We start from the raw sequence: 27,577 nt of genomic DNA, 5'->3' as shown, positions 1-27,577 counted from the left end.
TGGACACTCCAGTGTGCAGGCACTGAGGGCGTTGTAGGGCTTCCAGCAGATGCCATGGCTGAAGATCAACTATGCTCAGAAATCGCTCCTGGCAGGCTCAGAGGACCATATGGGATGCCGAGATTCGAACCACCGTCCTTCTGCATGCAAGGCAAATGCCCTACACCTCCATGCTATCTCTCCGGCCCCTGGGAAAATTTTTTTTTTAATCTTTTCATTTGGGCCACACCCAGAAGTGCTCAGGGCTTACTCCCGGCTCTGTGCTGATAAATCACTCCTCCTGGCAGGCTCAAGGTACCATATGGGATGCTGGGATTGAACCTGGGTGGGTCACATGCAAAGCAAGTGCCCTAACAATTGTACTATCTCTCCAGCCCCAATAGGAAAGTGAATTAAAAAAATAAAAAACTACTGGAGGCTTCACCATTAGATGCTATTTTGCTGACACTGGTGTTCAAACAGATACCATATAAGTCAGGCAAGTGGTTCTGGAATGATCTATTATTAGCTATACAGAGTGGGGCAGGCCTACACTCATTGTCTGAGATCCAACTCCCATAAAATGTTCAGGCATAAAACTTAGGGTGTTTTTGTTTGTTTTGTTTTGGAGCCACACTAGGTAGTGGCAGGGTGTGGATGCTGAGGATCAAACCTGGGTCAGCCAAGTGCCTTACCCACTATCCTATCTCTCTGGTTCCAGGCATAAAACTTTCAAAGGTGCGGAAGGCCCTTGCTCTAACTCTAGTCACCAGCTCCCTGAGCTCCCTTACTGACACTCCCAGCCTAGCTCCACAGGAAGGACACAGGCCTCCCTGCTCACTGGAAGCCTCCCTGTCCTTCTAGCTAGTTCTTGCTCCTCTGCCCCAAGAGGAGAAAAGAAGCGGGACTCCTTTCCTGGCAATCAGAGAAAACAGCCATCTCTCCTATCAGCCTTTCACTTACGAAGGAAAGCTTTAACAGTTCTCTGAACTACACAGGCCTTTGGTGGTGGAGGGATTTGGAGGAGATTATACCCAGCAGTGCTCAGGAATTACTCCTCGCTCTCTCCTCAGAATTCCTCTTGGCAGTGCTTAGGGGACCATATGGGATGCCAGAGATCAAACCTGAAACAGGATCGGCAACATGCAAGGCGAATGTGCTACCTGCTGTACTATCGCTCTTGCCCTGGGGTACATAGTTTTACACAAAGTTTTCAGCCCTTCAGTTCCCAGAACCCTGAGTTCCCCCAAGTTAACCTAGAGGAGCAAAGTGGAAAAGGTACTGAGGAACAGGAAGTGTGAGAGGGGGAGCAGAGACTCACCAGGTTGGCTGTGTGGTTCCAGGCTGCAGCTGGGGGCATGTCTCCTGCCCGACTGCGGCGAGTGAGCACCTCTGCCACGGTGAGGCTACTTTGGGTCCTTCTGGAGGACAGTTCGGGGGCATCTCCAGAATTCCCTGCCCTTCGAGTGCCCTGCTCTAAGAGGTAGGACCTGGGTTGTTCCAGGTCTGAATAGTCTGTGGCAGCCCTCTGAGTGTAGGCGTTGGTAGATTCCAGGGTCTTCCCACTGCGAGCTGGGGGCTCCTCCAAAGAGTTCAAGTCCCGCCTGCTCTTCCAGGCGTTGCGCACAGTAACGTGCCGGGCATCGGCGGAGCCCACTTCTGAAGGGGCACTATGGCTTTTCAGACTGATTGTCTCCACTGGGGGTGCGTGGCTGTTCCTCTCCACGGGGTCCGACGGCTTTATGATGAAACTGCTTCGAGACACCACGGTGGTTTCAGTCCTGTTCTTCAGGGGCCCGTCTCCCATTCTCTCCACGTCTGTGATCTGCATGGTGAGTTCATGCTTGTGGAGGGAGAGCTCAAAGGGGGAGCAGAGATGATTGCTCATTGCTGCCAGCTCTGGGGCCCCGACCTGGATGTTGCTCGTGGTTGTGTGCCTCTCACGGGGGGTCTCGGCTCTGTCCGAGGGGTAGATGGTGATGCTGCTGGTCACTTTGTTTGGCCCCGACTTGGGGGTGGGCTTTGGTTTCTCCAGCGGGGCCTCTGTTCCTGACCCGCCCATGATTTTTTTCACGTCCTTATCGATGATGACAGGTTTGATGACAGCTCGAGACCGCAAGGCCTCTCGGGGGCTGAAGGGCCGCTGGCTTTTTCCCGCAGTGCCCTCGGTGTCAGGGGGCTCCCCCGAATTGCTGGAGCCTTTAGCAGGTTTCAGAGATTCATTTTCTGTCCCAACGTCTCGGTCGTTCTCAAACAGGGCGGTTCGAAAACCGCCTCGGGATTTGGCTTTGTCCCTCACATTGGCGTGTTGTCTGGGCTCGGGCTCGGGGGTGATAGTGGTGTTGACCAATTTGGCAGTAACAAGAGAGGCCACGTCCATGTCGTCATCTGAGTCGGCCTTTTCTCTGCCGCCAGATTTGATGACTCGACACCTCAGGGCCTCATGCTGGCTGCTGTCCTCCGACAGGACTGCTACCGTCTGTTCCATTCCTTCTTTATTTGAGGCTGAACCGCCCTGAGGGACGTTCTCTTGGCTTTTGGAGCTAAATGGATACTTTGATAAAGGCGAAGCCTTGGAATTGGGGGTGGCGGTATGATCAGCCTCCAGCCCATTGGCAGCCTTTTTGCCCTTAGAAAGCCCTTCTCTTCTAGACGAAGCCAGAGCTCCAGCAGCCTTAGAACTGCTCGATTCTGTGGCCTGAGTTATCTGACTTCCATTGCCAAGCCCCTGGCCCCTTTTGCCATAGGGGGCCTCAGAGGAAGAGTCGGAAGCCTTGTCAGCTCTACCCAAAATATCATTGACAGTTCCATGCATGGCATCGCCAAATGTTCGTGTTGTCTTTTCTACCTTTCCCTTCAGCCCGCTCTCAGTGCCCGGCTTGGCAGGCCCCTTCCAAACTTTATTGTGCTCCTGGGCAGCGGGTGGGTAGCGGCTAAGCACTGAGGGCTGCTCCCTGGGCTTCTTCCCCTCAGTCTGGGAGGAGCCGGATGCAAACCGGTCTTCGGTTCTCTTCGTCTCCTGGGTCCCACTGTCTGCTCCTGCCCCCATGTTGGAAGCTTTTGCTGCTCTCCTGCTGGGGAAACTGGGAGAAGAGACCTGCCTATGGCTCAGAGAGTAGTTTTCATTGCTGAGCGTGACCTCCCTGTTGCGATGCCGTTCCCGCTTATGCTGGGGAGACTGTTCTCGGGGTGTGTGCCTGGACACAGCTGCCTCAGTCCCGTGGCCTCTGAATTTAGTCCTCTCGTGCTTGCCCTTGCTGTTCAGAAAAGCGTCTTCCCCTTCCACCTCCCCATTCTCTAGCTCTTTCTGCTTTTTGATTTGTTGCTTTATCTCCTCCAGCTGGCTGGCAAGGAGCTTGTTTTTATTCTGCTCAGTCAGGTAATTGTCCTGCAGGTCATTATTTCGGGCCCTCATTTTCTTAAGCTCTTCTTCCAAAGACTCAAAATGTTTGATCTGTGTCTTAAGTTTCTCGATTTCCTGGTTAAGGTCTTTGACTTTATTGTCTTCCTGATTTCGGTTCTTCTCGTTTTCTGATCTGTTTCTCGTTTCGTTTTCCGCGTGCTTCAGGTAGTCCAGTGTGCCCTTCCTTCGCGTCTCTTTGGATGGCAACGTGGAGCAGATGCCGTCCTCGATCCGTAGGTCATTCCTTTCCAGGAGATTAGAAGCATTCCTGGCATAATCTCGGTTCATTTTTTTGTTCTGCTCCAGTTTTTGAGTCAGCTCTTTTATTAACTTCTCGTTTTCTTTGTCCTTCTCATTCAAGTATTTCCTCTCGCTGACAAAGTTCAGAGTCAATGATTTGAGCTTCTCTAGCTCGGACACTAAACTCTGTTCAGTTTTATCCAGCCGGTCCTCAGAAGATTCCAGTTCTTTCACCTTAACCCTGAGCATTTCCAACTCCGAGGAGATTTTCTTGGTCAGGTTTCTCTCCTCGTTGAGGCTTAAACAAAGTTGGGTGCAGTCATTCTTACTCCTGCTGAAGGCTTCCTCCAGTTTTTCCAGCTCAGCCATGCGTTTCTGCAGCCGCTCAATCTCCGATTTCAGCTCCCGGGTAAGGTTTTCCTCCTCTTCAAGTTTCTCCTTCATCAGCTGACACAGATCCTCGGCTCTCTTGATTTCTTCATCCTTGCCTTCAATCCTCAGCACTCGCTGGCGCAGCACTTCAATCTCAGCCAGCATGCTGGAGTTGCTGCCATCAGCCTGAATCACCTTGTCCTGGAGGTCCAGGAGCTCCTCCTCTGCTTTCTGGAGGTTTTTGGTGGCCTCCTCCAACTCATCGAGACGGCGGCTCAGACTCTGCAACTTGAATCGCAGGTGGCGGCTGGAGGGCGCTTCCTTATAGCTCGATAATTCAGCCATCTCTACTGCCAGCCGATGTGGGCTCCGAGAGGCAGCCAATTCCACTCAGGAGGATGAGAAATGGTTACCTTTCTCTTGGCATCCACAACCTTCTTTGGCAGCTGGAAATCATTATCAGTCTGCAAAAGGAAAGCAGAAAAAATAAATGTCAGCCAGCAAAACGAAAACAACAAAAATTTGCCCTTCAGTTCCCAGTTCTAAAGAACCATTCCCCACCCCTACAAGTAATCCTTGAGCCTAGAACAGAGTTGCTCAAATTTGAATCAATGAATAAACAAACCTGCAAGAACACAATGGTTCATATTTGTGGTTGATGACAAATTCTGAGCCAAGATCTGCTGGAGCCCTAATGAAAAATGCCTCAGCGGCAGGCTGAAAAGGAGAGGTAAGAAGGTTCTGTTCTCTCTTTCTGGCTGCCTATAGGTAAATCTTGGCCATAAGATAAATCCCCTCAGAAAATTAGTTTTACTTAGTAAAATACCGCCTCACACAGCTTTCCCAGGTGTTGTTCTGAGAAACAAATTAGTTTCTGGTTAAAAAATAAAGGACATTGGGGCCAGAGAGATAGCACAGAGGTAAGGCATTTGCCATGCATGCAGAAAGACAGTGGTTCGAATCCTGGCATCCCATATGGTCCCTCAAGCCTGCCAGGAGCGATTTTTGAGCATAGGGCCAGGAGTAACCCCTGAGCACTGCTGGGTGTGGCCCCAAAACCAAAAATAAATAAAAATAAAGGGCTTAAAACAAATAAAAGTTATAAGGGAAAAGTTCACTTTGGTGAACACTGTGATGATTTATTGGTACTGTGAGCCTTGTCATATGAATGGTGCAGCAAGCAGTACAATGCTCTAGTTAGTACCAGCAATCTCCTCCACCTATTTCCTCTTCCTGATATTTGTCACTTAGTTCTGTTTGGGGGCCATACCTGAGGGTGCTCAGAGTTTATTCTGGAGGGCTTTGGAGACCCTCTGAAGAGCTCATGCAATCATAGGAGATGCCAGGGATCAACTAGGACCAGGCACAAATCAAATCAAGCACTCTACCTGTTGTTTTATTCCTTCAGCCCCCCCCTAGATATTTATGAGTGGACTTCAAGTATTACTTATAGTGACATTCCACCTTTGGACCAGCATTAGTCCTCTGACCTGGAAGGAAAAAGCCCACTGACTCTGAGACCCTGACTAGGCTCACATCTCACTCTTTTGGCTTTTCTAGTTAGGAGACATTTAGGTTGATTTGGCCAGACATAATAGAAGACATTTGCTTCTTTGAAATTAGAAAAATGAGGGCCAGAGAGAAAGTACAGTGGGAGGGTGTTTGCCTTGCACACAGCTGATCCAGGACAGATGGTGGTTCAAATCTTGGCCTCCCATATGGTTCCCCAAGCCAGCCAGGAGCAATTTCTGAGCGCAAGCCAGGAGTAAACTCTGAGAGCCGCCCAGTGTGACCCCCCCCCCACAAAAAAAAAAAAAAAAGAAAGTAGAAAAATAAATTTGAGGGATAGGGAAGAGCAGGATAAAAACAATGAGATGAAGAATCTCTAAAAGAAATCCAAATTCAGGCATTTTAAAAACATTATAGAATTTGGAAAAAAAATAAAGCTGAACTAACTTGAGACCTTGTTAAAAGCAGATATAAAATGGACCCAGGGACAAGGCTGATAGCGGTATCAGAGAGATGGGAGGAAATGTTGCAATTATTTTTTTGTTGTTGTTTTTTCAGGCCACACCCATTTGATGCTCAGGGGTTACTCCTGGCTAAGTGCTCAGAAATTGCCCCTGGCTTGGGGGACCATATGGGACGCCGGGGGATCGAGCCGTGGTCCTTCCTTGGCTAGCGCTTGCAAGGCAGACACCTTACCTCTAGCGCCACCTCGCCGGCCCCGCAATTATCATTTTTTTAAATATAATTAATATACTAAGGGCTCTCAGGGGGAAAGTAAACAGTATTCGAGAATGAATGGGTACTGTAAGCAAAAGACAGATTTTATGAAGAGAAATGTTAGTCATTAAAAATAATAACAAAAACAATGTGTATGCTACATACAACAGCATCATCAGAAAAAGTGACTCAAGAACAAATAGAAACTGTAAGGAGAAGCAGATGAACCTACCGCTAGAACTGGAAGCTTTAACACCCATTCATCATAAAGGCCAGATCCAGCAGACAGTCGGTTGGACTCAATACCATCCATCAATTAGATGCATTAGACATGCAGAGACTACTCACTCAGCAGCAAGAGAACTTTCTTCTTAATGTCAAATTCACAGGAAATACTGGCCAAGTCAGACCACTTTGGGAGCCATAAAACACACCTTAACATATTAAAAAACAAACAAACCTATACTTTGTGTTGTCAGCCTGCAAGGGCTTTAAACTAGAAGCCAATACCAAAATGTTTTTTGGAAAATATCCAGATTCTTTTTTTTGTGTGTGTGTGGTTTTTGGGTCACACCCGGCAGTGCTCAGGGGTTATTTCTGGCTCCAGGCTCAGAAATTGCTCCTGGCAGACACAGGGGACCATATGGGGCGCCGGGATTCGAACCGATGACCTCCTGCATGAAAGGCAAACGCCTTACCTCCATGCTACCTCTCCGGCCCCAATATCCAGATTCTTAAGATTAGACAATATACTTTTTTAAAAAAGCTCCTAGAAGGAAATATTTCTAATTGAATGAAAATGAAACTACAATTTTATAAAAAATTTCAAGGATTTAACAAAAGCAATACATACAGAGAAATTTACAAAGATCTAAAATTAGTAATCTAAGTTCTTGTCTACAAAAACTAGTGTAAGAAGCTAGAGAGATAGTATAACAGGTTAGGCACTTGCATTGCAATGTCCCTACTGCCCATCTGGTCCCCTGATCACTGCAGCCAATCCAGGCTTCACCCTCAACACAGACTGATCCCTGTGTCAGAATCAGCCTTAAACCCTGGGCATAGTTGGGTGTGGCCCCAAAACCATGTTTTAAAAAATAAAATGAAAAAGAGAAAATTATAATAATTTGAGCAAAAATCAATGAAACTGAATACAAAAATCAATAGCAATGAATAAATGAATCAAAGCCAGTTGTTTGAAGAGCTCAACATAAAAAAAAATCAATAAACCTCTAGTGAGATTTACCAAGAAAATATTAATCAGAAAAACAGAAGAGAACATCACTATTATGGATTCCATGATCATTAGCTGGAGTATTATTTAAAAAAATATCTAGGGGCCAGAGTGGTGGTACAGTGGTAGGACGTTTGCCTTGCACGTGGCTGGCCTAGGACAGACCACAGTTTGATCCCTGGTGTCCCATATGGTCCCCCAAGCCAGGAGTGATTTCTGAGCACACAGCCAGGAGTAAATCCTGAGTGTCACTGGGTGTGGCCCCCCAAAATAATCTAAAATCATAAATTTGATGATCTAAATGAAAAGAATTCCTTGAAAAATATAATCAAAACATATAAAAGAGATTATCTAAAATAAATCAGTAATAAGATTCCAAAACAGAAAGCATCAAGCCCAGATAAATTCACTACTCTACATTTAGGGAATATATAATCCCAATTTTTCTACAATCTATTTTCAGAAGTTAGAAGCAGAGGTAATATACATTCCTGAGGCCTGATTACCAAAACCTAAAATGACAAGAGTCCATCTCTCTTGTGACAGATCCATACACACAAATACATATATACACAAATCCTCAATAAAATATAAGCAATAATGTTAGCAAATCAAATATAACTGGATTTTAAAATAATTAGATCCCAAGTATGATCAATTGGGATTTACCCCTGATATTTCAAGCTGCTAATCCAGCATTTAATAACCAATTACTGGGGTTAGGCGTTTAGTGCAAAGGGAGGTTTGATCCTTGGTACTAAATGATCTTCTAAATATTGCCCAGTAGTAAACTTGGTGGCTTGGAGGGGAATACCCAGAAAAAATAAGGTAAGTTAATGAGCATCAGGATAAAACAGCTCAATAGTGAGAAGCTGTGTTCTAACTTCCTCCCATAGTCAAAGCAAATTCCCGAAACACTGGACTAAACTATAAAAAAAACTGACCTGAAATCCCATGAACAAAACTTCTACAGTTAGAGGGGAAAAGGCCATGCCCAGACTGAATGGGGACTGGTCCAATGCCCTTGTCAAGACAGACCCTGCCAGAAGGCAATAAACTGCAATTGGGAAGACTCTATTCTTTCTTTTCTGTTTCTATTCTTGTGGGGGCTGCTTGGGAGCTACTCCCAGCTGTGTTTGGAGCCAGGGCTATCTCTGGCTCAGGAAGACACTTCAAAAGTCCAGACAGAATCTTATCCTTGGAACCAGGGGTGGAGGTACTGAACATACAGTACCCTAATTTGACTATCCTGAACTTACAGCTTTGGAACAGTATGCAAGAAGGTTAGAAATTGGGACTGAGGGGCCCGGAGAGATAGCACAGCGGCGTTTGCCTTGCAAGCAGCCGATCCAGGACCAAAGGTGGTTGGTTCGAATCCCGGTGTCCCATATGGTCCCCCGTGCCTGCCAGGAGCTATTTCTGAGCAGACAGCCAGGAGTAACCCCTGAGCACCGCTGGGTGTGGCCCAAAAACCAAAAAAAAAAAAAAAAAAAAAAAAAGAAATTGGGACTGAGGATGCTAGCAGGAATTGTCGATGCCACTTCCCTAGGCAGTGCTGTGAGTGCCAGGTTAAGTAACAGGCCCTCAAGGCAAACCCGAGAAGAGCCACACCCAATCTAACTGAAAAACTGAGGGCCCAGATACAGTGATCGGGATAGTAAAAGCACCGAAGCAACAAGGTTCAGGCCTCACAAGCAACAACTGACTGTGACAAAGTAAGCCACACTGCTTGCTATGCACCCGGGCAAGTGCATGGCAGCAAGTCTGCTTCTGCTGGACCCAGTAATCTTGTTAAATCCATCTGAGCTGATCCATCCATACTGAGGTTCTCCAGACACCACTGTGGTGGGCTGGACAGAAAATACTCAGGATGGGGGCTAGAGAGATAGCATGCAGGGCGTTTGCCTTGCATGCAGAAGGACGGTGGTTTGAATCCCGGCCTCCCATATGGTCCCCTGAGCCTGCCAGGAGTGATTTCTGAGAATAGAGCCAGAAGTAAACCCTGAGCGCTGCTGGGTGTGACCCCCCCCCCAAAAAAAAAAAAAAAGAAAAAGAAAAAAGAAAACATTGAGGCCCACTCCAACATGGAGCATAAGTGCCTATAGGTACTTGCTATCTGAAACCTCTAGCCAAGGCTTATGTGAACTCAATGCCATAACCAGAATCAGGTACCTGCTATGTACACAATGTCTTCCAGTTTCCACCCAAACTCTCAGGGAGCACCTGACATAGGATAGCTAAAGAAACACACCAACACAAGTGGATCAAAATGACATTCTGGAAAGAACTAACATGACAGACTATGCCACACTATATGATAATATAACTAATATAAACATTACTAACAGAACTACCTGAAAAGGACTTGAAAGCAAGCATTACTAATGAGGTTTCCGAAGTGAGACCCATGAGAGAGAATTTCAACAAAGACAGCGAATGTATGATGAGTTTTAGGATAGTACAAACAGAAATCCTACAGCTGAACAATATAGCAGTTAAACTAAAATATACAACCGCAAAATGGAAGAAGCCAAAAAACTAGACCAAAGATAAACAGTGGAAACCATCCAAAGAGAAGTCTCCAGCGAGAATAACAAGTATTAAAAAAACAATGAAGATAATGTAAGCACCATATTTGCATATAGCATATATCAAGGGGAATGACATTAGAATTCCAGAAGGAGGGGCCGGGAAGGTGGCGCTAGAGGTAAGGTGTCTGTCTGCCTTGCAAGCCCTAGCGTAGGACGGACCGCGGTTTGATCCCCCGGCGTCCCATATGGTCCCTCCAAGCCAGGAGTAACCCTGAGCGCCAAATGGGTGTGGCCCAAAAAAAAGAATTCCAGAAGAAAAAGATAAAGGGGAGAATTCTGATTTGAAGATAGGGGGCAGGGAGAGGGGGAAAAGAGAGGGAGAGAGAGAAAAAATGTGAGAGGGAAGAGGAAGAAAGGGAGAGAGAAGTGGAATTTGAAGAGCAGTGTCTGAGCTCAAGATCCCTCCACTGACTGTAGTATAAGTCTATACCCACCAGGGGGAGCTCATGGAGTTCTTTTAAACACAATTTGGGAAGTGTGGGAAATCCAGAGCCTCCCTCCCTCGCTTGCTCCTTAGCCTCCCTGGATACAACTTTCTCAGTCTTCTTGTCTTTGCTTCTTCTGGTCTCCCCTTCTTTTCCTAGACTACATATATCCTCATTCTTGAAAATGGAAAAAGGAACTTTAAGTCTTTGATTATATATTTGAATAAGCAAGAAACACTCCCTATTTTCTACTGTAAACATGTTCAAAATACTTGCTTGGGCCATTTGCCAGGTAGTTCAATAAAACACCATGTAGGGGCCAGAGCAGTGGTGCAGCGGTAGGGCGTTTGCCTTGCCAGTGGCTGACCTAGGACAGACAGCAGTTCGGATCCCTCCGAGTCGCATATGGTTCCCTGAGCCAGGAGCGATTTCTGAGAGCATAGCCGGAGTAACCCTTGAGTGCCATTGGGTGTGGCCAAAAACCATAAATAAATAAATAAATAAATAAATAAATAAATAAATAAATAAATAAATAAATAAATATCTCCATGCAGTGTATAGGGGACTGAAATAAGCACAAACAACGAAGCAATTTTAAGTGATGCCACAGGTCAGGGCCTTTCTTTCTTACTCTTAGGCTGGTATTGGATCCGATCACACATACACCTACTTCACTGTATTCAAATTGTTAATTATTGTTTTTCTGATTTTGCTTATTTACTACTATATTCTCTGTACCCAGCAGGGAAACGAGCACATAATGAAGGCTTAAATTTTGATTAAAACATGGCTAAGTGAGCCCTTCAATGACCAATCAGCCCTGTGGTACTAACCATTCACAGGAAATACTAGAAAATTATGTCAACAACTCATGGATTTGAAAGGGAAAAGAGCTCACAAGATCCGAAGAGCCAGGTCCCACAGGAGTATCTCGGTGATCGTGCGCCCAGTCCCGTGACACTTGCACAGTGATTCAGTCACAGAAACAGTGCTGTTCCTGGCTGAACAATACTCCTGCCGGCTCTCCGGCTTAAAGAAATGGAACAGAAAAATACCCCCAGCTCCAAAACAAACAAACAATTCATCACTCACAGGGGGACTAGCTTTACTGAACCAAGTGTTGGAAAAAAAGCAAAAAATATTGATGAGGGGCCGGAGAGATAGCATGGAGGTAAGGCGTTTACCTTTCATGCAGGAGGTCATCGGTTCGAATCCCGAGTCCCATATGGTCCCCGGTGCCTGCCAGGAGCAATTTCTGAGCCTGGAGCTAGGAATAACCCCTGAGCACTGCCGGGTGTGACCCAAAAACCACACACACACAAAAAAAAATATTGATGAATCTTCTAACATACCTTAGGATAGAATTTCGAAGTCAAAATATATCTAAAAGTAGGGCTAGAGCAATAGTATAGTCAGTGGAAAGGGCATCTGCCTTGCATGTGGTTGACCTAGGTACGACCCTTAGCACCCAGATGGTCCCCTGAACCTTCCAGGAGGGATCCCTGAGCACAGAACCAGGAGTAAGCCCTGAGCACCACTGGGTGTGGCCCAAACACCAGAACCCTTTTATCTGAAAGGTTACTGAATCCACTGGTTTTGTTTGTTTTCAAGACAGACCCAGCAATACTCAAAAAGGGTACTCTTAAAGGGACCAAAGGGACCATATGAAATGCCAGGGCCTCCTCTTTGCAAACCATATGCACTAGCCCAGGGGTGGCGAACAAGTTCGACACAAAGAGCCAAACTTTTTTTTTTGTTTGTTTGTTTTTGTTTTTGGGCCACACCCGGCGCTGCTCAGGGGTAACTCCTGGCTGTCTGCTCAGAAATAGCTCCTGGCAGGCACAGGGGACCATATGGGACACAGGGATTCAAACCAACCACCTTAGGTCCTGGATCAGCCGCTTGCAAGGCAAATGCCGCTGTGCTATCTCTCCGGGCCCTTGAGAGCAGTTTTTATAGCGCCGTGGTGAGCCAAAATTTTAAACTATGAAAGTCAGAAAGCCACACCACACAGTGACCTGCCAAAACAGACAAACACACAAAAGCATCTAATTTTAACAATAATCTATTAAACACATATTACATTTTGCCATTTTGAGTGAGGGTCAAAATCCTGCAGTGCTGGTGAGGGTGTGCTGCGTCCTCCACACTAAGAACTCACGGCAAAATGTGACACAACATGTGGCACACGGGTCCCCTGCTCGCTGGCCCGTGCAGTTGTTTCCCAGGGATGAGAGACAGGAGGACGCAGCCTGGGGGTGGGACTCCGCGCTCGGAGATCTCTCCTCAGAGGTCCCTCCTCAGAAGCAGCAGAACAAAATCCAAGCTTGGCAAAGAGCCACAGTATACAAAAGAAAGGTAAGAGGCAAAGAGCCGCATTCATTTTGGCTGGGAGCCACATGCGGCTCGAGAGCCCATGTTCGCCACCCCCTGCACAAGCCGGTCGAACTATCCTCCAGTCCAAGTCTACTAATTCAAACCAGGTTCAACAAATTCCCTCCAGGGTCATCTAGGGGCAAAAGAGCAAAGGAGAGAAGACTGAGGAAGGCTAAGTTTCAGGTTTTACTCAGTCAACAAAGCAACTGATTTTAGCTTCTTAATACATTGTACTCCCGCCATACGACTATTTTATGAAAAGGACTTTATCTTTTATTTAAGATAAAACCACCTGGGAGCTGGAGTAAAGGTGCAACTTGTAGGGCATTTGATTGCATAGAGCTGAACCAGGTATGATCACCAGCATCCCATATGGTCCCCTGAACACAGTCAGGAGTGATTCAAGTGCAGAGCCAGGCTACTGTAATAACCCTGAGCACTGCCAGGTATGGCCCCCAAATTAAAGCAATGATAATAATCAAAAATAAAAATCACCTATTTGGCCCAATCCTCATATTTTATTATTTATTTAATTTTGGATTTTGAGCCACACCTGGCGGCACTCAGGGGTTACTCATGGCTCTGAGCTCAGAAATTGCTCCTGGCAGACTCAGAAAACCATTTGGGATGCCAGGAATCAACTCAGGTCCATCCCAGGAGGCCACGAGCAAGGCTCCAATCCTCATATTTTAAAAATAAAGGAAATGTTGTGATATCTTGGTGCCTCAGGGGCAGAGGCTTACCAACTTGCTTGGATGAGATTCTAATGAGATTCTAGGTATCTTTGTGTGTGTGTGTGTGTGTGTGTGTGTGTGTGTGTGTGTGTGGTTTTTGGGTCACACCCGGCAGTGCTCAGGGGTTACTCCTGGCTCCATGCTCAGAAATTGCTCCTGGCAGGCACGGAGGACGCCGGGATTCGAACTGATGACCTTCTGCATGAAAGGCAAACGCCTTACCTTCCATGCTATCTCTCCGGCCCCAGATTCTAGGTATCTGACACAGCCCGCCCCTCTCACCCCGAAAAAAGGTGGTTGCTTCAGCAGTTAAAGTAATCTGAGGACTTCCATCTCAACTCCATTTTCCAGTGTCTCCTATTGTGTAAAACTCCTTACGTAACAACACTGGAGGGCCACATTGGATATTCAGGAGCTACTCCTGGCAGTGCTCAGGAGAATGTGCAGTGCAGGGATCTTGCATGCAGAGCATGCTCACTAGCCCCAGGAATTTCATCCCTAGCATCCTACTGTTCCTTCAGTTCTTTACAAAGTAGGGACTCCTGATCACTACCTCTAATAACACAGATCGATAACAGCAATAAATAAAGAGAACAAAAAGTGTAACCACAAATTGAGCCCTACTATACCACAGATAATACAGTAAGTACTTACTACAGACTAAGTACTAAATATTTACTATATTGTTTATAAGATCCCAGATCATTAACTTTGTGGGGGTTTTTTTGTGTTTTTTTTTTTTTTTCTCCCAGTGGTGCTCAGAGCTTAGGAATCTGAGCTTAGGAATCACTTCTAGCAGAATCGAGAAATCGTAAAGGATGCCAGGGACAGAACCCAGATCAGTCACTATGACTCAGCCCCTACTTTGTACATTAAGTTGCTTTTCTTTTGTTGTTGTTGTTTTTTTGTTTGTTTGTTTGGGTCACACCCAGCAGCCCTCAGGGGTTACTCCTGGCTCCACACTCAGAAATCGCTCCTGGCAGGCTGGGGGGACCATAAGGGATGACGAAATTTGAACCACTGTCCTGCATGCAAGGTAAACGCCCTACCTCCATCCTATTTCTTCTGCCCCCAAGTTGCTTTTCTGAGGTTTTCCCTTCTATACATAATATGGTACTCTTTCCACTCGCCCTCTACATGCTGAGTGGAATGCTTGCACATAATCATGACAAATAGTGCCCATTACTACTATTCTAATTAGCCTTCAAAATAACATTGTGGAATGGAGACTAGAGCAGGTAAGGTGTCTGCCTTACATGTAGCCAAGCCAGGTTCAAGCTCCAGCACCAAGAATGTTCTTCCTATCTCCCTCCACCAGGAGTGATCCTTGAATACAGAGCCAGGAATAAGCCTTGAGTATCACTGGATATGGCTCCAAAACCAAAACAACATAGTAAACATTATGGGTAGGGAACCTTGAACTTGCCATGGTCACACAGTAACTAGGAATCCGCTAATGAGTACAGGTCTAGTCCCCAGATCCATTATACTGGGAACATTGAGAGAGAATGTGTGTGTGTGCAGGAGGTAAGAGCCTGTTGTGCATTTGACTGTACTGGCCTCAAGCCTTGCTCAAATCCCCAGCACTACCTTCCAGAGCACCTAAGCAGAGAGCCAAGAATAGCCCCAAAATGTAATTTATACATGTATAACACACATGCATACATACATAAAACCAAGTCATATTCTCTGAAGAATGCTCCCTTGTTTGGCCATGTTATTGAGCTTGACTATGCCTCAATTCCTTCCTTTGAATAAGTAGAAAAGCAACCCAAGCTACCTCACTGCAATACTATGTTCTAAAGTCAGCAGAACTATGGAAAACTCCAAAGTATCACCATGCATACCTAAGGGAAGCAGTCACCAGGCAGAATACTCCTAAAAGTAGCACCGATCAGCCCTTACACCCAGAGGAAATGAGGAAATTGTATGCATAAAGGAGCTGAGTTTCACTTATCTCTGACAAACCTTTGGCCCTAACCCGGCAGCAAAGCAAAAGCTTTGCTAACTCCATAGACACAGACATAGAGGGAAGGAACTGATAGCTCTTCCCAGTGCCTCTGATATTCCCCATGAATTATGTTTACAGTAAAATTCATTTAATAGACATTCACAGAACATCTAAAATGCACCACGCATTTTCCTAAGTGTTAGAGAGGGATCATTCTTTACCTTTAAGGAATCAAACAGACCAATTATAAGGAAGCCTTGCCTGACCGTATTACCTAAGTACCTCGTTTGGTTTTTTTTGTTTGTTTCCTTTCCCCTCTTGTTTACACTGCTCTTTTAGCATCTTTTGCAATCTGTTATGTATATTCTATTTTTTTTCCTTTCTTCTTTTTTCTTTTTTTTTTTTTTTGTTTTTTTTTTTGTTTTTGGGTCACACCCAGAGGCAGTCAGGGGTTACTTCTGGCTCTGCACTCAGAAATCACTGCTAGCAGGCACAGGGACCATATGGGATGCTGGGATTTGAACCACCATTCGTCCTGGATCGGCTGTGTGCAAGGCAGACGCCCTATTGCTGTGCTATCTCTCCAGCCCTGTTATGTATATTCTAGAAGCAGTGGGATCTGAGAAGGAAATTGTTTAACCTCAAAATTCATGAGTAAAGAGAGCAAAGAATAGTCACATTTTTTAATGCCAACTTTGCCCCCATGCCAAGGGTCTAGAGTTCATTTCCTACTTAAAAGGATGCTTGCAGGACCAATATCCTCTCATTTAGGGCTCTATTTTTGCTAAAGCCATTGAACCCAGTTAGTTTCATGTGGCTTAATGCACGGCATGTTGGAGGCTGACTCTTCTTCCTGTCCTAGTGTATCAGGAAGGGCTGAAATAGAACATAATCAAACTTGCCTTGCCCGTCCCCCCGACACAGCTGCCTTGATTCACTTCCTATTCCCAAAAGTCATTGAAAAGTGGGAAGCTGGTAAAAAAATTTTTTTTCCTTTATAATTGTGTATGTACGGCCTTGCATGAGGCCATCCTAGGTTTGATCCTGGCACTCCATATGACCTCCGAGGCCATCAGGAGTGATCCCTGAGAGCAAAACCGGGTGTCAGCCCTAAGCAGAACCAGCTGTCATCCAAAGACAAACAAAGGAGTTCTCTACTATTCAAACACTTCTGAAGACCGGAAGGAGACTCATTACTTCCTAAGACATTTCAGACGTCTCTGGATAGTTTCTGAAATAAGAGTCTCTTTACACACAGATACACATAAAATATATCAAATATTTTCATACTGGGTCTGAGAGATAGGACAGTAGGGAAGATACTTGCTCTGCATGCACCCGACCAGGTTCTATCCCCGGCATCCCATATGGTACCACAAGCATTGCCAGGCATAATTCCTAACAGCAGAGTCAGGAATGACCCCTGAGCTCTGCCAGGTGTAGCTAAAATAAATAAATAAATAGATAGATAGATAGATAGATAGATAGATAGATAGATAGATAGATAGATAGATAAGTAAGTAATAACAACCAAAATAACATGTTTTTTTTTTTTTTTGGTTTTTTGGGCCACACCCGGCATTGCTCAGGGGTTACTCCTGGCTGTCTTCTCAGAAATAGCTCCTGGCAGGCACGGGGGACCATATGGGACACCGGGATTCGAACCAACTACCTTTGGTCCTGGATTGGCTGCTTGCAGGGCAAACGCCGCTGTGCTATCTCTCCAAGCCCCCCAAAATAACTTTTTATATATTTATTTTATTTTTTTGTTTTTGGGCCACACCAGGTGACGCTCAGGTTACTTCCTAGCTATGCACTCAGAAATCGCTCTTGGCTTGGGGAACCATATAGGACGCCAGGGGGTTGAATCGCAGGCCATCTGAGGTTAGCTCATGCAAGGCAGATGCCCTACTGCTGTGCCACTGCTCCAGCCCCTTTTTATATTTTTTTTAATTTTTATTTATTTATTTATTTATGTATTTATTTATTTATTTTGGTTTTTTGGGCCACACCCGTTTGATGCTCAGGGGTTACTCCTGGCTATGCGCTCAGAAATTGCCCCTGGCTTGGGGGAACCATATGGGACGCCGGGGGATCGAACCCCGGTCCTTCCTTGGCTAGCGCTTGCAAGGCAGACACCTTACCTCTAGCGCCACCTCGCCAGCCCCAATTTTTATTTATTTTGAGGGAGCTATACCTAGTAGTATTAGGAGGTACTCCCAGATTGATGTTTGAGGACCCAAACTTGTATGGGGGGTCAAATCCAATGTGCTTGTCTGCAAAATATGTACTCCTCAGAAACTTTACATACCATATTTTTGTACCATAAGATGCATCTCATGGAGCAATGCAACCTGGAGATAAAGCCTGAGTGCAGGGGACTTAATATATATTTTGGTTTTTGGTCCACACCGGGTGAGGCTATGCGCTCAGAAACCGCTCCTGGCTATGGGATGTCAGGGATTGAACCGAGGTCCCTCCTGATCAGCCACATGAAAGGCAAATGCCCTACCACTGCGCTATCGCTCTGGCCCATATATATATATATATATTTTGGTTTTTGGGCCATACCCGGTGACACTCAGGGGTTACTCCTGGCTATGCACTCAGAAGTTGCTCCTGGCTTGGGGGGACCATATGGGACGCCGGGGGATCGAACCTCGGTCCGTCCTAGGCTAGCGCAGGCAAGACAGGCACCTTACCTCTAGCGCCACCGCCCGGCCCCGCCCCTATATATTTTTATATTAACAAAAAAGTATTTTAAAAAGTTTTTTATTTTTTGATAAAAAAAAAAAGTTAGGTAAATGTGTTTAATCAGCTGTGGACCAGCATATTGTAAATAGACTTTGGCCTCACAGGCTGGTTGTTCCTGGCCGCCATCTCCAGATGTCTTTTGTTTTCCTCGTCTAAAAACTATGTGTGTCTATGGTCAGGTGCATCTTATAAAGCAAAATATGCGGTACTTACTTTTCTTTGTCAAATATTAACTATCTGACTACTTGTGAATTTGCTTACTAGCTGACTTTTTATGGGGAAAGGGAGGGAGAAATGGGCCATATCTAGCAGTGCACAGGGTTTACTTCTGAGCCTGCATTTGGGGATCATTCCTGGAGGGCTCAGGGGGCCAACTGGGCCAAGGTCAGATGCACTTTACCCACTGCACTACTGACCCAAGAAAGAGACTATTTGTTTATTTGTTTTGGGACCACACTCATGGTGCTCAGGGTTTAGTCCTAGCTCTGTGTTCAAGGATCACTCCCAGAGGAACTCAAGGAACCATATATGGTGCAGGGGACAGAACCACATTGGCTAAGTGCAAGGCAAGTGCCTTAACCACTGTACTATTGCTCAGGTCCCTGGCATTTTAGCATAAGTGCAAGAGCAATGAAATCAGGAACATTTTATATGTTTATTTATTTATTTTGCTTTTTTTGGGGCCACACCCTGTGACACTCAAGGGTTACTCCCGGCTAAGTGCTCACAAATCGCTCCTGGTTCGGGGGACCCTATGGGACGCTGGGGGATCAAACCAAGGTTGTCCTAGATCAGTTATGTGTAAGGCAAAAGCTCTACTGCTGTGCTATAGCTCCGACCCCTATTTATTTTTTTTTATCTATTGTACCTCAAGCACCTTAAACAAGACCTAGCGCATGAGATGTGTAAAATAAATATAAGTAGAAAAAATGGAAGAAAACAAAACAACTGCATCTGAGGAATCAACATGGCTGACATGAAAGGCACCAGGGGAAGAGCAGAGAAGATAGCAGATAAGGTTGGCATGTACACAAGGCAAACACAGAGCTTCTTGCTCAAAGTGCAGAAATTGAGATATTAATGTTTGAGGAGTAAGTTTTGAATTCCCCTTTCTCCATTTACCTCTTTTTCCAAGACTCTCTCTCTTGACCCATTCTCACAGAAAAAAATCTTTCATGGTCCTGATCTCTGAAACCTTTTCAAATAGCCCCTTCCCACAACAAAATGCACTATTTTAACCTTTATGAATACTTTTCTCATATTCACTTACAGATTTATATTTCTCTACGGGGCTGAGCTCCAAAAGCAGAGACGATGTCATTTTCATGTTGCTATACTGGGACTGCACTGCATGATTGGGCAGATAAGTCTTACATAAATGTAAGGCTGGAGAGAAAGGTCAAACCGGCTAACCCTATGTGTTGCATGAAGGAGGCCCAGGTTAAATGTCTGGCAGCACACAGTCCCCTGAGTACCTCTAGGTGAACCAAAAGCCAAAAACATAAAAGAAAAGGCATTATCATATTCCACATTGGACAAACAGCATCTAGGGAACTGCTTCAGATCTAGGTACTTATTCTAAAACAGATCACTTAGTCTTTAAGTAAAAGGTCACAAATGCAAATACTAAAGAAACAATGTGGGGGCCGGGTGGTGGCGCTAAAGGTAAGGTGCCTGCCTTGCCTGCGCTAGCCTTGGACGGACCGCGGTTCGATCCCCCGGTGTCCCATATGGTCCCCCAAGCCAGGAGCAACTTCTGAGCACATAGCCAGGAGTAACCCCTGAGCGTTACCGGGTGTGGCCCAAAAACCAAAAAAAAAACAAAAACAAAAACAAAAAAAGAAACAATGTAAATTAACTGACAGAGCCCGGTAGGATGATAGCAAACAGATGAGATCATGTTCTGCTTTTATAGGATGTCTTTAATGTGACCAATTTAATAAAAATAAAAAACACTTGGGGTTTTTGTTTTGCTTGATGGCCACACTCATTGGTACTCAGCATTTATTCCTGGTGGGCTCAGACAATAATAAATAAGGAATGCCAAGGACTGAACCTGGGGTCAACCTTATCCAAGGCAAATGCCCTGTCTGGTGTATTATCTCTTCAGCCACATGGCCCAAAACATTTTTAAAGAATAAAAAAACAACATTGTGCTGGGGCCATAGAGATAGTATGAAGGTAGGGTGTTTGCCTTGCATACAGAAGGACAGTGGTTCAATCCCAGCATCCCATATGGTCCCCCGGGCCTGCCAGGAGCGATTTCTGAGCTTGGAGCCAGAAGTAAACCCTGAGTGCTGCCAGTTGTGACCCAAAAACAAAAACAAAACAAACGAAAACAACACTGTGTAGAATCTCTAAAAGATAGCCTATATGGGGCTGAAGAGATAGCACAGCGGTAGGGTGATTTCTGAGTGCAGAAGCCAGGACTGACCCCCTGAGTGCTGCTGGGTGTGGCCCGGGAAGCCACTCAATCAATAAATCAAGTTTAGAAAAAAATATTACCAACATAGCCTACATGCCTACCAGTGGATATGAAAAGCCGGTTTGCAACCTATTTCGGATAAAGTGACTTAAATAAAAAAGTAACACAATAAGAACTCCATTTAGAAAGAACATTCTGACAGAATAAACTAAGGTGCTATTGTAATAGTCAAGAGTGAGGTTAAGGGCCTGTATGAAGACAGTAGCAGTAGGGCAAAGAGCTGGGGGTGGATTTGAAAGATGACCTGGTTGATCCAGTTTTAATAATGAAACCCAAGACTGCATGAGCTAATCTAGCAGATGCATTACCAATTTGCAGGTTCTTACTAATTTTTTAAAAATAAAAGGCTACTAAATCTAATCACATTACTTTAATATAATGAAAGAATATGTTCAAGATACGTAAGAACATTTAGCAAAATTAAACATTAATTCATGAAAGAAACTCAACAAATTAGATAAGTAAACATCTCAACATAGTAATATATGATACTATATATCATGTAGTGTATTACATAGATAGATAGTAAGGCCTCATATTCAAAGGCCTTTCACCTTAGGGCAGAAATGAGGCCCAAAGATAACTTCTCATCTATTCAACAGAATAGCTGAGCAATAAGGCAAGAAGTCTATTATGCTGAGTGAAATAAGTCAGAGGGAGGGAGAGAGACGCAGAATAGTCTCACTCATCTATGGGTTTTAAGAAAAATAAAAGTCATCTTTGCAACAATCCTCAGAGACAATGAGGGGAGGGCTGGAACTTCCTCACTTCACGAAGCTCACCACAAAGAGTGGTGAGTGCAGCTATAGAAATAACTACACTGAGAACTACCATAACCATGTGAATGAATGAGAGAACTGGAAAACCTGTCTAGAGTACAGGTGGGGGTGAGGTGGGATGGAGGGAGATTTGGGACATTGGTGGTGGGAATGTTGCACTGGTGAAGGGGGGGTGTTCTTTACATGACTGAACCTAATCACAATCATATTTGTAATCAAGATGTTTAAATAAATAAAAAAATATACTTAAAAAAGGAAATAAAAGGTATTATAATTCGTACAAGTAAAATTTATTCTAGGAGACGGAGAGATAGCATGGAGGTAAGGCATTTGCCTTGCATGCAGAAGGACGGTGGTTCGAATGCCGGCATCCCCTATGGTCCCCAAAGCCTGCCAGGAGCATTTTCTGAACATTGAGCCAGGAGTAACCCCTACGCGCTGCCGTATGTGACCCAAAAACAAAACAAAACAAAAATTATTCTATTTGTGGACTTTACAGAAAATTCTAAATTAAAACTATCATAGTGGCCAGAGCAAGTAGGGCACAGAAGGGTGTTTGCCTTGCATGTGGCCATCCCGGGTTTGGTCCTCAGCATCTCATATGTTCCCCTGAGCCTGCCAGGAGTAATCCCTGAGAGCTGCCAGGTGTGCCCCAAAAACAAACAAAATAAGAAGGTTATCACATGAAGAAGATGGACAATTTAGGATAGGAGATCCACTGGAACAACAGTGGAGTGAATTGGTCACTTTGAGGGAGACAATAATGCTGGATTGTGTTATGCATGAAACCTTACCATTAATAGTATTATAAAATATGGCACCTGAAATTAAAAAAAATTAAAAAGAAAATACTAACACTAAATTGAAAAACTGTTAGATCTAATCAACACATTCAGTAAAGTTGCAGGATACAAAAATAAACCTACAGAAACTTCTAAAAAAAAACTGATTTCATTAATAGCAGTACCCAAAACTAAATACTTACAAATGAATTTAATTCAGGAAAGGAAGAATCTACACTGAAAAGTATAAGACCTTGATGAAAAAAATTAGTCATAAATAATGCAAAGGGAGAATTCTAAAAGAATTTATTATTAATAAAATATCAATAAGAAAAAAAAAACATCCCAAACTATCCCTATCAAGATTCTGCTGTTAGGTGAGACAGAGCTCAAAGGGCTGAGTGTATGCTTTGCATGCAGGAGTCCAGGTCTGATCATGGGTACCACACAGTTTTAAGCCCACCAGGAGCAACCCCTAAGCACAGAATCCAGGAGAAGCCCCTGTGTACTATGCCCCACAAAAGGATAAAAAAGATTATGGTACTTTTTACAGAAACTAAAGAAAGGTTTCTAAAATGTATTTGGTATCATGAAAGAACCTAGAGATAAAAACATCATAAGAGAACAAAGCAGGAAGTTTTCTAATTCCCAGTTTCAAGTCATAGAGGCACATTCCAGAGATAACTGAAAGTTCATTCAGCTCTACACAACTACAATAAAACAAACACTCCAATGAAGTGAGCCACATTAAGTTTCCTATTTTCCCAGTGCATATTATTATTATTATTATTGTTGTTGTTGTTGTTGTTAATTATGTTTTTGGTTTCTGGGCCACACCGGCAACACTCAGGGGTTGTTACTCCTGGCTCTGAGCTCAGAAATCATTTCTGGCTCGGAGGATCATATGGGATGCTAGGAACCAAACCCGGGTCCATACTGGGTCAGCCATGTACAAGGCAAATGCCCTGCCACTGTGCTATCACTCTGGCCCTCCTAGTGCATATTAAAGTTGTTTATACAGGCTGGAGCAATAATACAGCAGGTAAGGTGTTTGCCTTGCACGTGGCCAACCTGAGTTCAATCCTGGTGTCCCATAGCCCCTCCACCAATCCACCAAAAAATAGAATAGTTTACACTATACAGAAGAATGTTATGTATGCAAAAGCATAAGTGAAAAAACAATGTGACACAGACACACAAAGTGAACACAGGTTGTGGCCCAAAAGCAAAACAAAAATACTCAGTTATAAGGGAACAGAGACTCTATGGCCTCTGGTCATCCATAAGAGTTTCTTGCCCCTTTAAGGGTTAAGATGTCAGGAGGGGCCTCTTGTAACTGCCTTTTGGGGGCAGTTGGCCTGGGGAGAGAGTTGGTGGGGGACTGGTGTAATATAAATCACAGGCTGAAATGCAGTGCGTGGAGGGGGTGCTGCACCTGCCAGAACTGCTGGATGTTGCTGCCGGAGAAACAGTGCTCTGGATTCCCTGTTTCTGTTGCCTTTGACCGCTTCTCCTGTGTTCCCTTTGCTCTGGTCCTCTCCATTGCTGATTCCTTGCCCTAGTCCCAACCTTCGCTCTCTCTTGGCCTAAGGGACTGGCTGTAAGGCCCCTGACCTCCCTGCTTTGTTCACTGGTATGTGGTGAGAACATGGAGGAGGGAGAGTTCTCTAAGGCCCATGAGGACATGGCTGTCATGGTTAAACCCTGTTTCGAACCCTCTTGTTGGGATTTTGTTTGGCCGTGACACTCAATGAAGAAAAGATACTCCAATAAATAGTGCTGAAATAACTAGAATGTCACATGATTTAAAAAAAAAATGAAAGTTAACGTTAGCACAATTCACAAATTAACTTAAAATGTATTTAAAGATTTATGGGACCGGAGAGATAGCATGGAGGTAAGGTGTTTGCCTCTCATGCAGAAGGTCATTGGTTCGAATCCCAGCAACCCATATGGTCCCCTGAGCCTGCCAGGAGCGATTTCTGAGCATAGAGCCGGGAGTAACCCCTGAGCACTGCCGGGTGTGACCCAAAAACCAAAAAATAAATAAACAAATAAATATTTAAAGATTTAAATGTAAAATCTGAAATCGTAGAATTCCTGGAAGAAAGTGGGAATAAAATTCCTTTAATGGGTCTTGGTAGTCATTTTTCTGATGTGACACTATGTACAAACATTAAAATTAAACTTTTTAGGGGCTGTAGTAAAAGCATAGCAATAGGGTGTTTGTCTTGCATGCAGCCAATCCAGAATAGACCCAGGTTCTATCCCCGGCATCCCATATGGTCCCCCCGAGGCTGCCAGGAGTGATTTCTCAAAGAGCCAGTAGTAACCTCTGAACACCAAAAACAAACGAAACTAATAACTTTTTAAAAGACAGTATTACATCAAATTAAAAAGTTTCTGCAATAACCAAAAGAAATCATCCATGAAGAAAAAAGAACAACACAATCAATGAAGGAAGGGGAAATATTTGCAAACAAGTTATGATAATGGGTTCATATTCAAAATATATGAAGAATTACATACAGGAAAAATAAGTACTAGAGACGTAAACACAACCTGATGGGGGCAGGGAGATGACTCAAAGGCTGGAGCACATGCATGTGACTACACGGTTCCCAGAGCACCAAGCCAGAAGGGCCCCAAAGCACTGGCTATGAATCAAAACGAAACTAAATCAGACAAAACAATTCAGAGATGGAAAGATAAAACAGGAGTATGGGCACTTGTCTTGCGTGTAGTGGAACACATTCAGTCCCTGGAACCACATTTGGTTCTCTGGTCACTAGCAGGGATTGCTCCTGAACATAAACTCAGGAATAACCCCTAAGTACCACTAGGTTTGGCCTAAACCACTGTCTCCCTCACCCCGAATCTCTCCCATCTCAAAAAAAAAAACCACGATGACTACAGCCACAATGCTATGTAATATGAAGGATAACTGTTAAACATAAATCCTATTTCTGAGCAGATAGCCAGGAGTTCCCCTGAGCACTGCCGGGTGTGGCCAAAAAATAAAAAAAAATAAGTCCTAAGAATACATACCACAAGAACTTCTTGGTCCTTTTTATTTTCTTCTTTCTTTTCTTTTGAATGTATCTATAGGAGAAAATGGATGTTAAAGTCGCCAATTTTGGTAATCATTTCAAAATACATGTAAAGCCATCATGCTACAACCTTAGACAATGACATGCCAATTATTTCTCAGTTTATAAAATCATGTTTTCAATTTAAAAATTGTAGAGCTTCTCTCTGCCCTTTCCCTTCCCTTTGTTATTCTTGCTGCAATTGACAGGGGAAAGGGACCCACACATTTTTTTATTTTGGAGCTTGCTGGGGTCACACTTTGCTGGGAATCCAACATTCTCCAGGACCCAGCTCAGCACTAGGTCCACCTGCAAGGCAGGATTGTACCACCAGTATAAATAGGCTCCAAGGTTAACTTCTGATTTCATTTGTTCTCAGTAAGATGCAATGATTAAAGATTATCTCAAAGATTAGCTTTGAGACAAACAGCCTAACTTCAAGCATTGATTTTGCTGTGGATAGGGCATTTGCCTTGCATGTGATTAGTCTGGGTTCGATTCTCACCACTATATATTGTAGTACCCCAAACCCAGTCAGGAGTGATCTCTAAGCTCAGAGCTAACACAGTGCATCACCAGTTATGGTCCAGAAACATTTAAAAAAAAAAAAAAGCCAGAGTGGTGGCACAAGCAGTAGGGTGTCTGCCTTGCATGCACTAGCCTAGGATGGACCACAGTTCGATCCCGTGGCGTCCCATATTGTCTCCCAAGCCAGAGGACTGAAGCGATAGCACAGCAGTAAGGGAATTCCAGCATCCCATATGGTCCCCCAAGGCTTGCCAGTAGTAACCCCTAAGCGCCACCGGGTGTGACCCAAAAGCCAAAAACAAAAAAAAGGCAAATAAAATAAAACAGACCTGACTTTATGATTCATTGGCTCTGTGTTAAATTGCTTGAATTCTCTCTGTGTCTAACAGCTATCACCTTCAAGGGTGAGCTAATATATGAGTACTTAGATCAGGTCCTACCTGATCCACCTCAATTAAGTTTCAGCTTATATTACTACTTGCCGTTACTTGCAAGGTTGTTTTCAATCTATAGTTAAGCCTAGGGGCTGGATAGTACAGTGGGGAGCAGGCAGCCCAGGTTCGATTCCCTGCACTGTAGATGGTCAGGATTGATCTCTGACCACAGAGTCAGAATTAAGTCCTACGTACCAGTCATGTATGGCCTCAAAACAATGCAAATGTTTGTCTAAATTAAAATTTACTGTCTTAAAATTTTTCTATACCTTGAAGACACTATTTACAAATTCAATGGCCAAATTATCTATTTCTTCATCCAAGTTATTTAAAATATAATCAAGAACAAATCTCAGAATGCCATTAAAATAATTTTTTCTAAATATCAATCCATTCATCAGTATTTAATAATATGTGCATGAAAGACATCCCTAATTTTTGACTTTTGGGAATCACAAAAAAATTCAAACAGAGACAGGAGCAATAGTACAGTAGGTGAGGTGCTTGCCTTGTACGCAGCCAACAAAGTTTGATTCCAGCACCTCACAGGATACCCCTGAACACCTCCAGGACTAATTCCCAAGCATTTCTGGGTGTGACCCAAAAACAAGCCCAAAAATTTTAAGCAACTAATTATAGCATATAATCTTTATGGCATATTCCTGACCATCTAACCTAGAAACTCTTAAAAGAAATGAATTACCCTGATCCATATTCAAGGGCTACATAGTAATTATCTCTGGATAGTCTGAGTTTTTTCCTCTTGTTCATTTTCTGTATTTCTATAATATCATCCTAGTTTAGGTGTGGGTAAGTTTTTGGTACCTAAAGGTTACACCCAAGTAAATCATGCAGTGTCAGGGATGGAACCCAGGGCTCCTGTCCTGTGATTCTTCCCTGATTTTATAGTTTAAATAAAATCATGGCAGCACTTAAATGAAAAGACGACTTAGCAGCTAGTATGGCTTCTTGTGAACATAAATTGACTTTGTAAAGGTCACTCTACAGTCTTGTCTTTGACTCAGTAAGTTTAAGATTTTACTACATCATTTTCAAGTTTCCAATGATCCCCTCAAGCCCAAATGACCCAGAAGTTAATTCTCTAAATGTAGAACAGAATTTGTCTCTGTCTTCAAAATATGTCTAAACTTCATTTCTTTCTTTTTTTGGGGGGGGGGAGAGAGAGAGACACACT

At 44.0% G+C, this 27,577-nt stretch overlaps 1 protein-coding gene across 4 annotated transcripts in view; it reads right to left on the bottom strand.

Moving 5' to 3' along the window:
- The window catches only part of LUZP1 (leucine zipper protein 1), a 124,640-nt gene that overhangs the window by 3,263 nt on the left and 93,800 nt on the right, over positions 1-27,577 (bottom strand). For 3 of the 4 annotated variants that reach the window (XM_049774649.1, XM_049774651.1, XM_049774648.1), the window contains exons 3-5: positions 25,380-25,433; positions 4,408-4,458; positions 1,301-4,301 (exon numbers count right to left, since the gene is read on the bottom strand). In XM_049774649.1, the coding sequence (XP_049630606.1) occupies positions 1,301-4,301; positions 4,408-4,451 (3,045 nt within the window). In that variant the 5' untranslated portion in view covers positions 4,452-4,458; positions 25,380-25,433. Of the gene's footprint in view, positions 1-1,300; positions 4,459-25,379; positions 25,434-27,577 lie in introns of all 4 variants that reach the window. The other variant, XM_049774652.1, reaches the window with a different exon arrangement.

The sequence above is a fragment of the Suncus etruscus genome, chromosome 6 (assembly GCF_024139225.1).
Source record: "Suncus etruscus isolate mSunEtr1 chromosome 6, mSunEtr1.pri.cur, whole genome shotgun sequence".
Classification (NCBI taxonomy): Eukaryota; Metazoa; Chordata; class Mammalia; order Eulipotyphla; family Soricidae; genus Suncus; species Suncus etruscus.
Note: the sequence above shows the minus strand (reverse complement) of the source record. Positions and strands in the feature narration are given on the sequence as shown.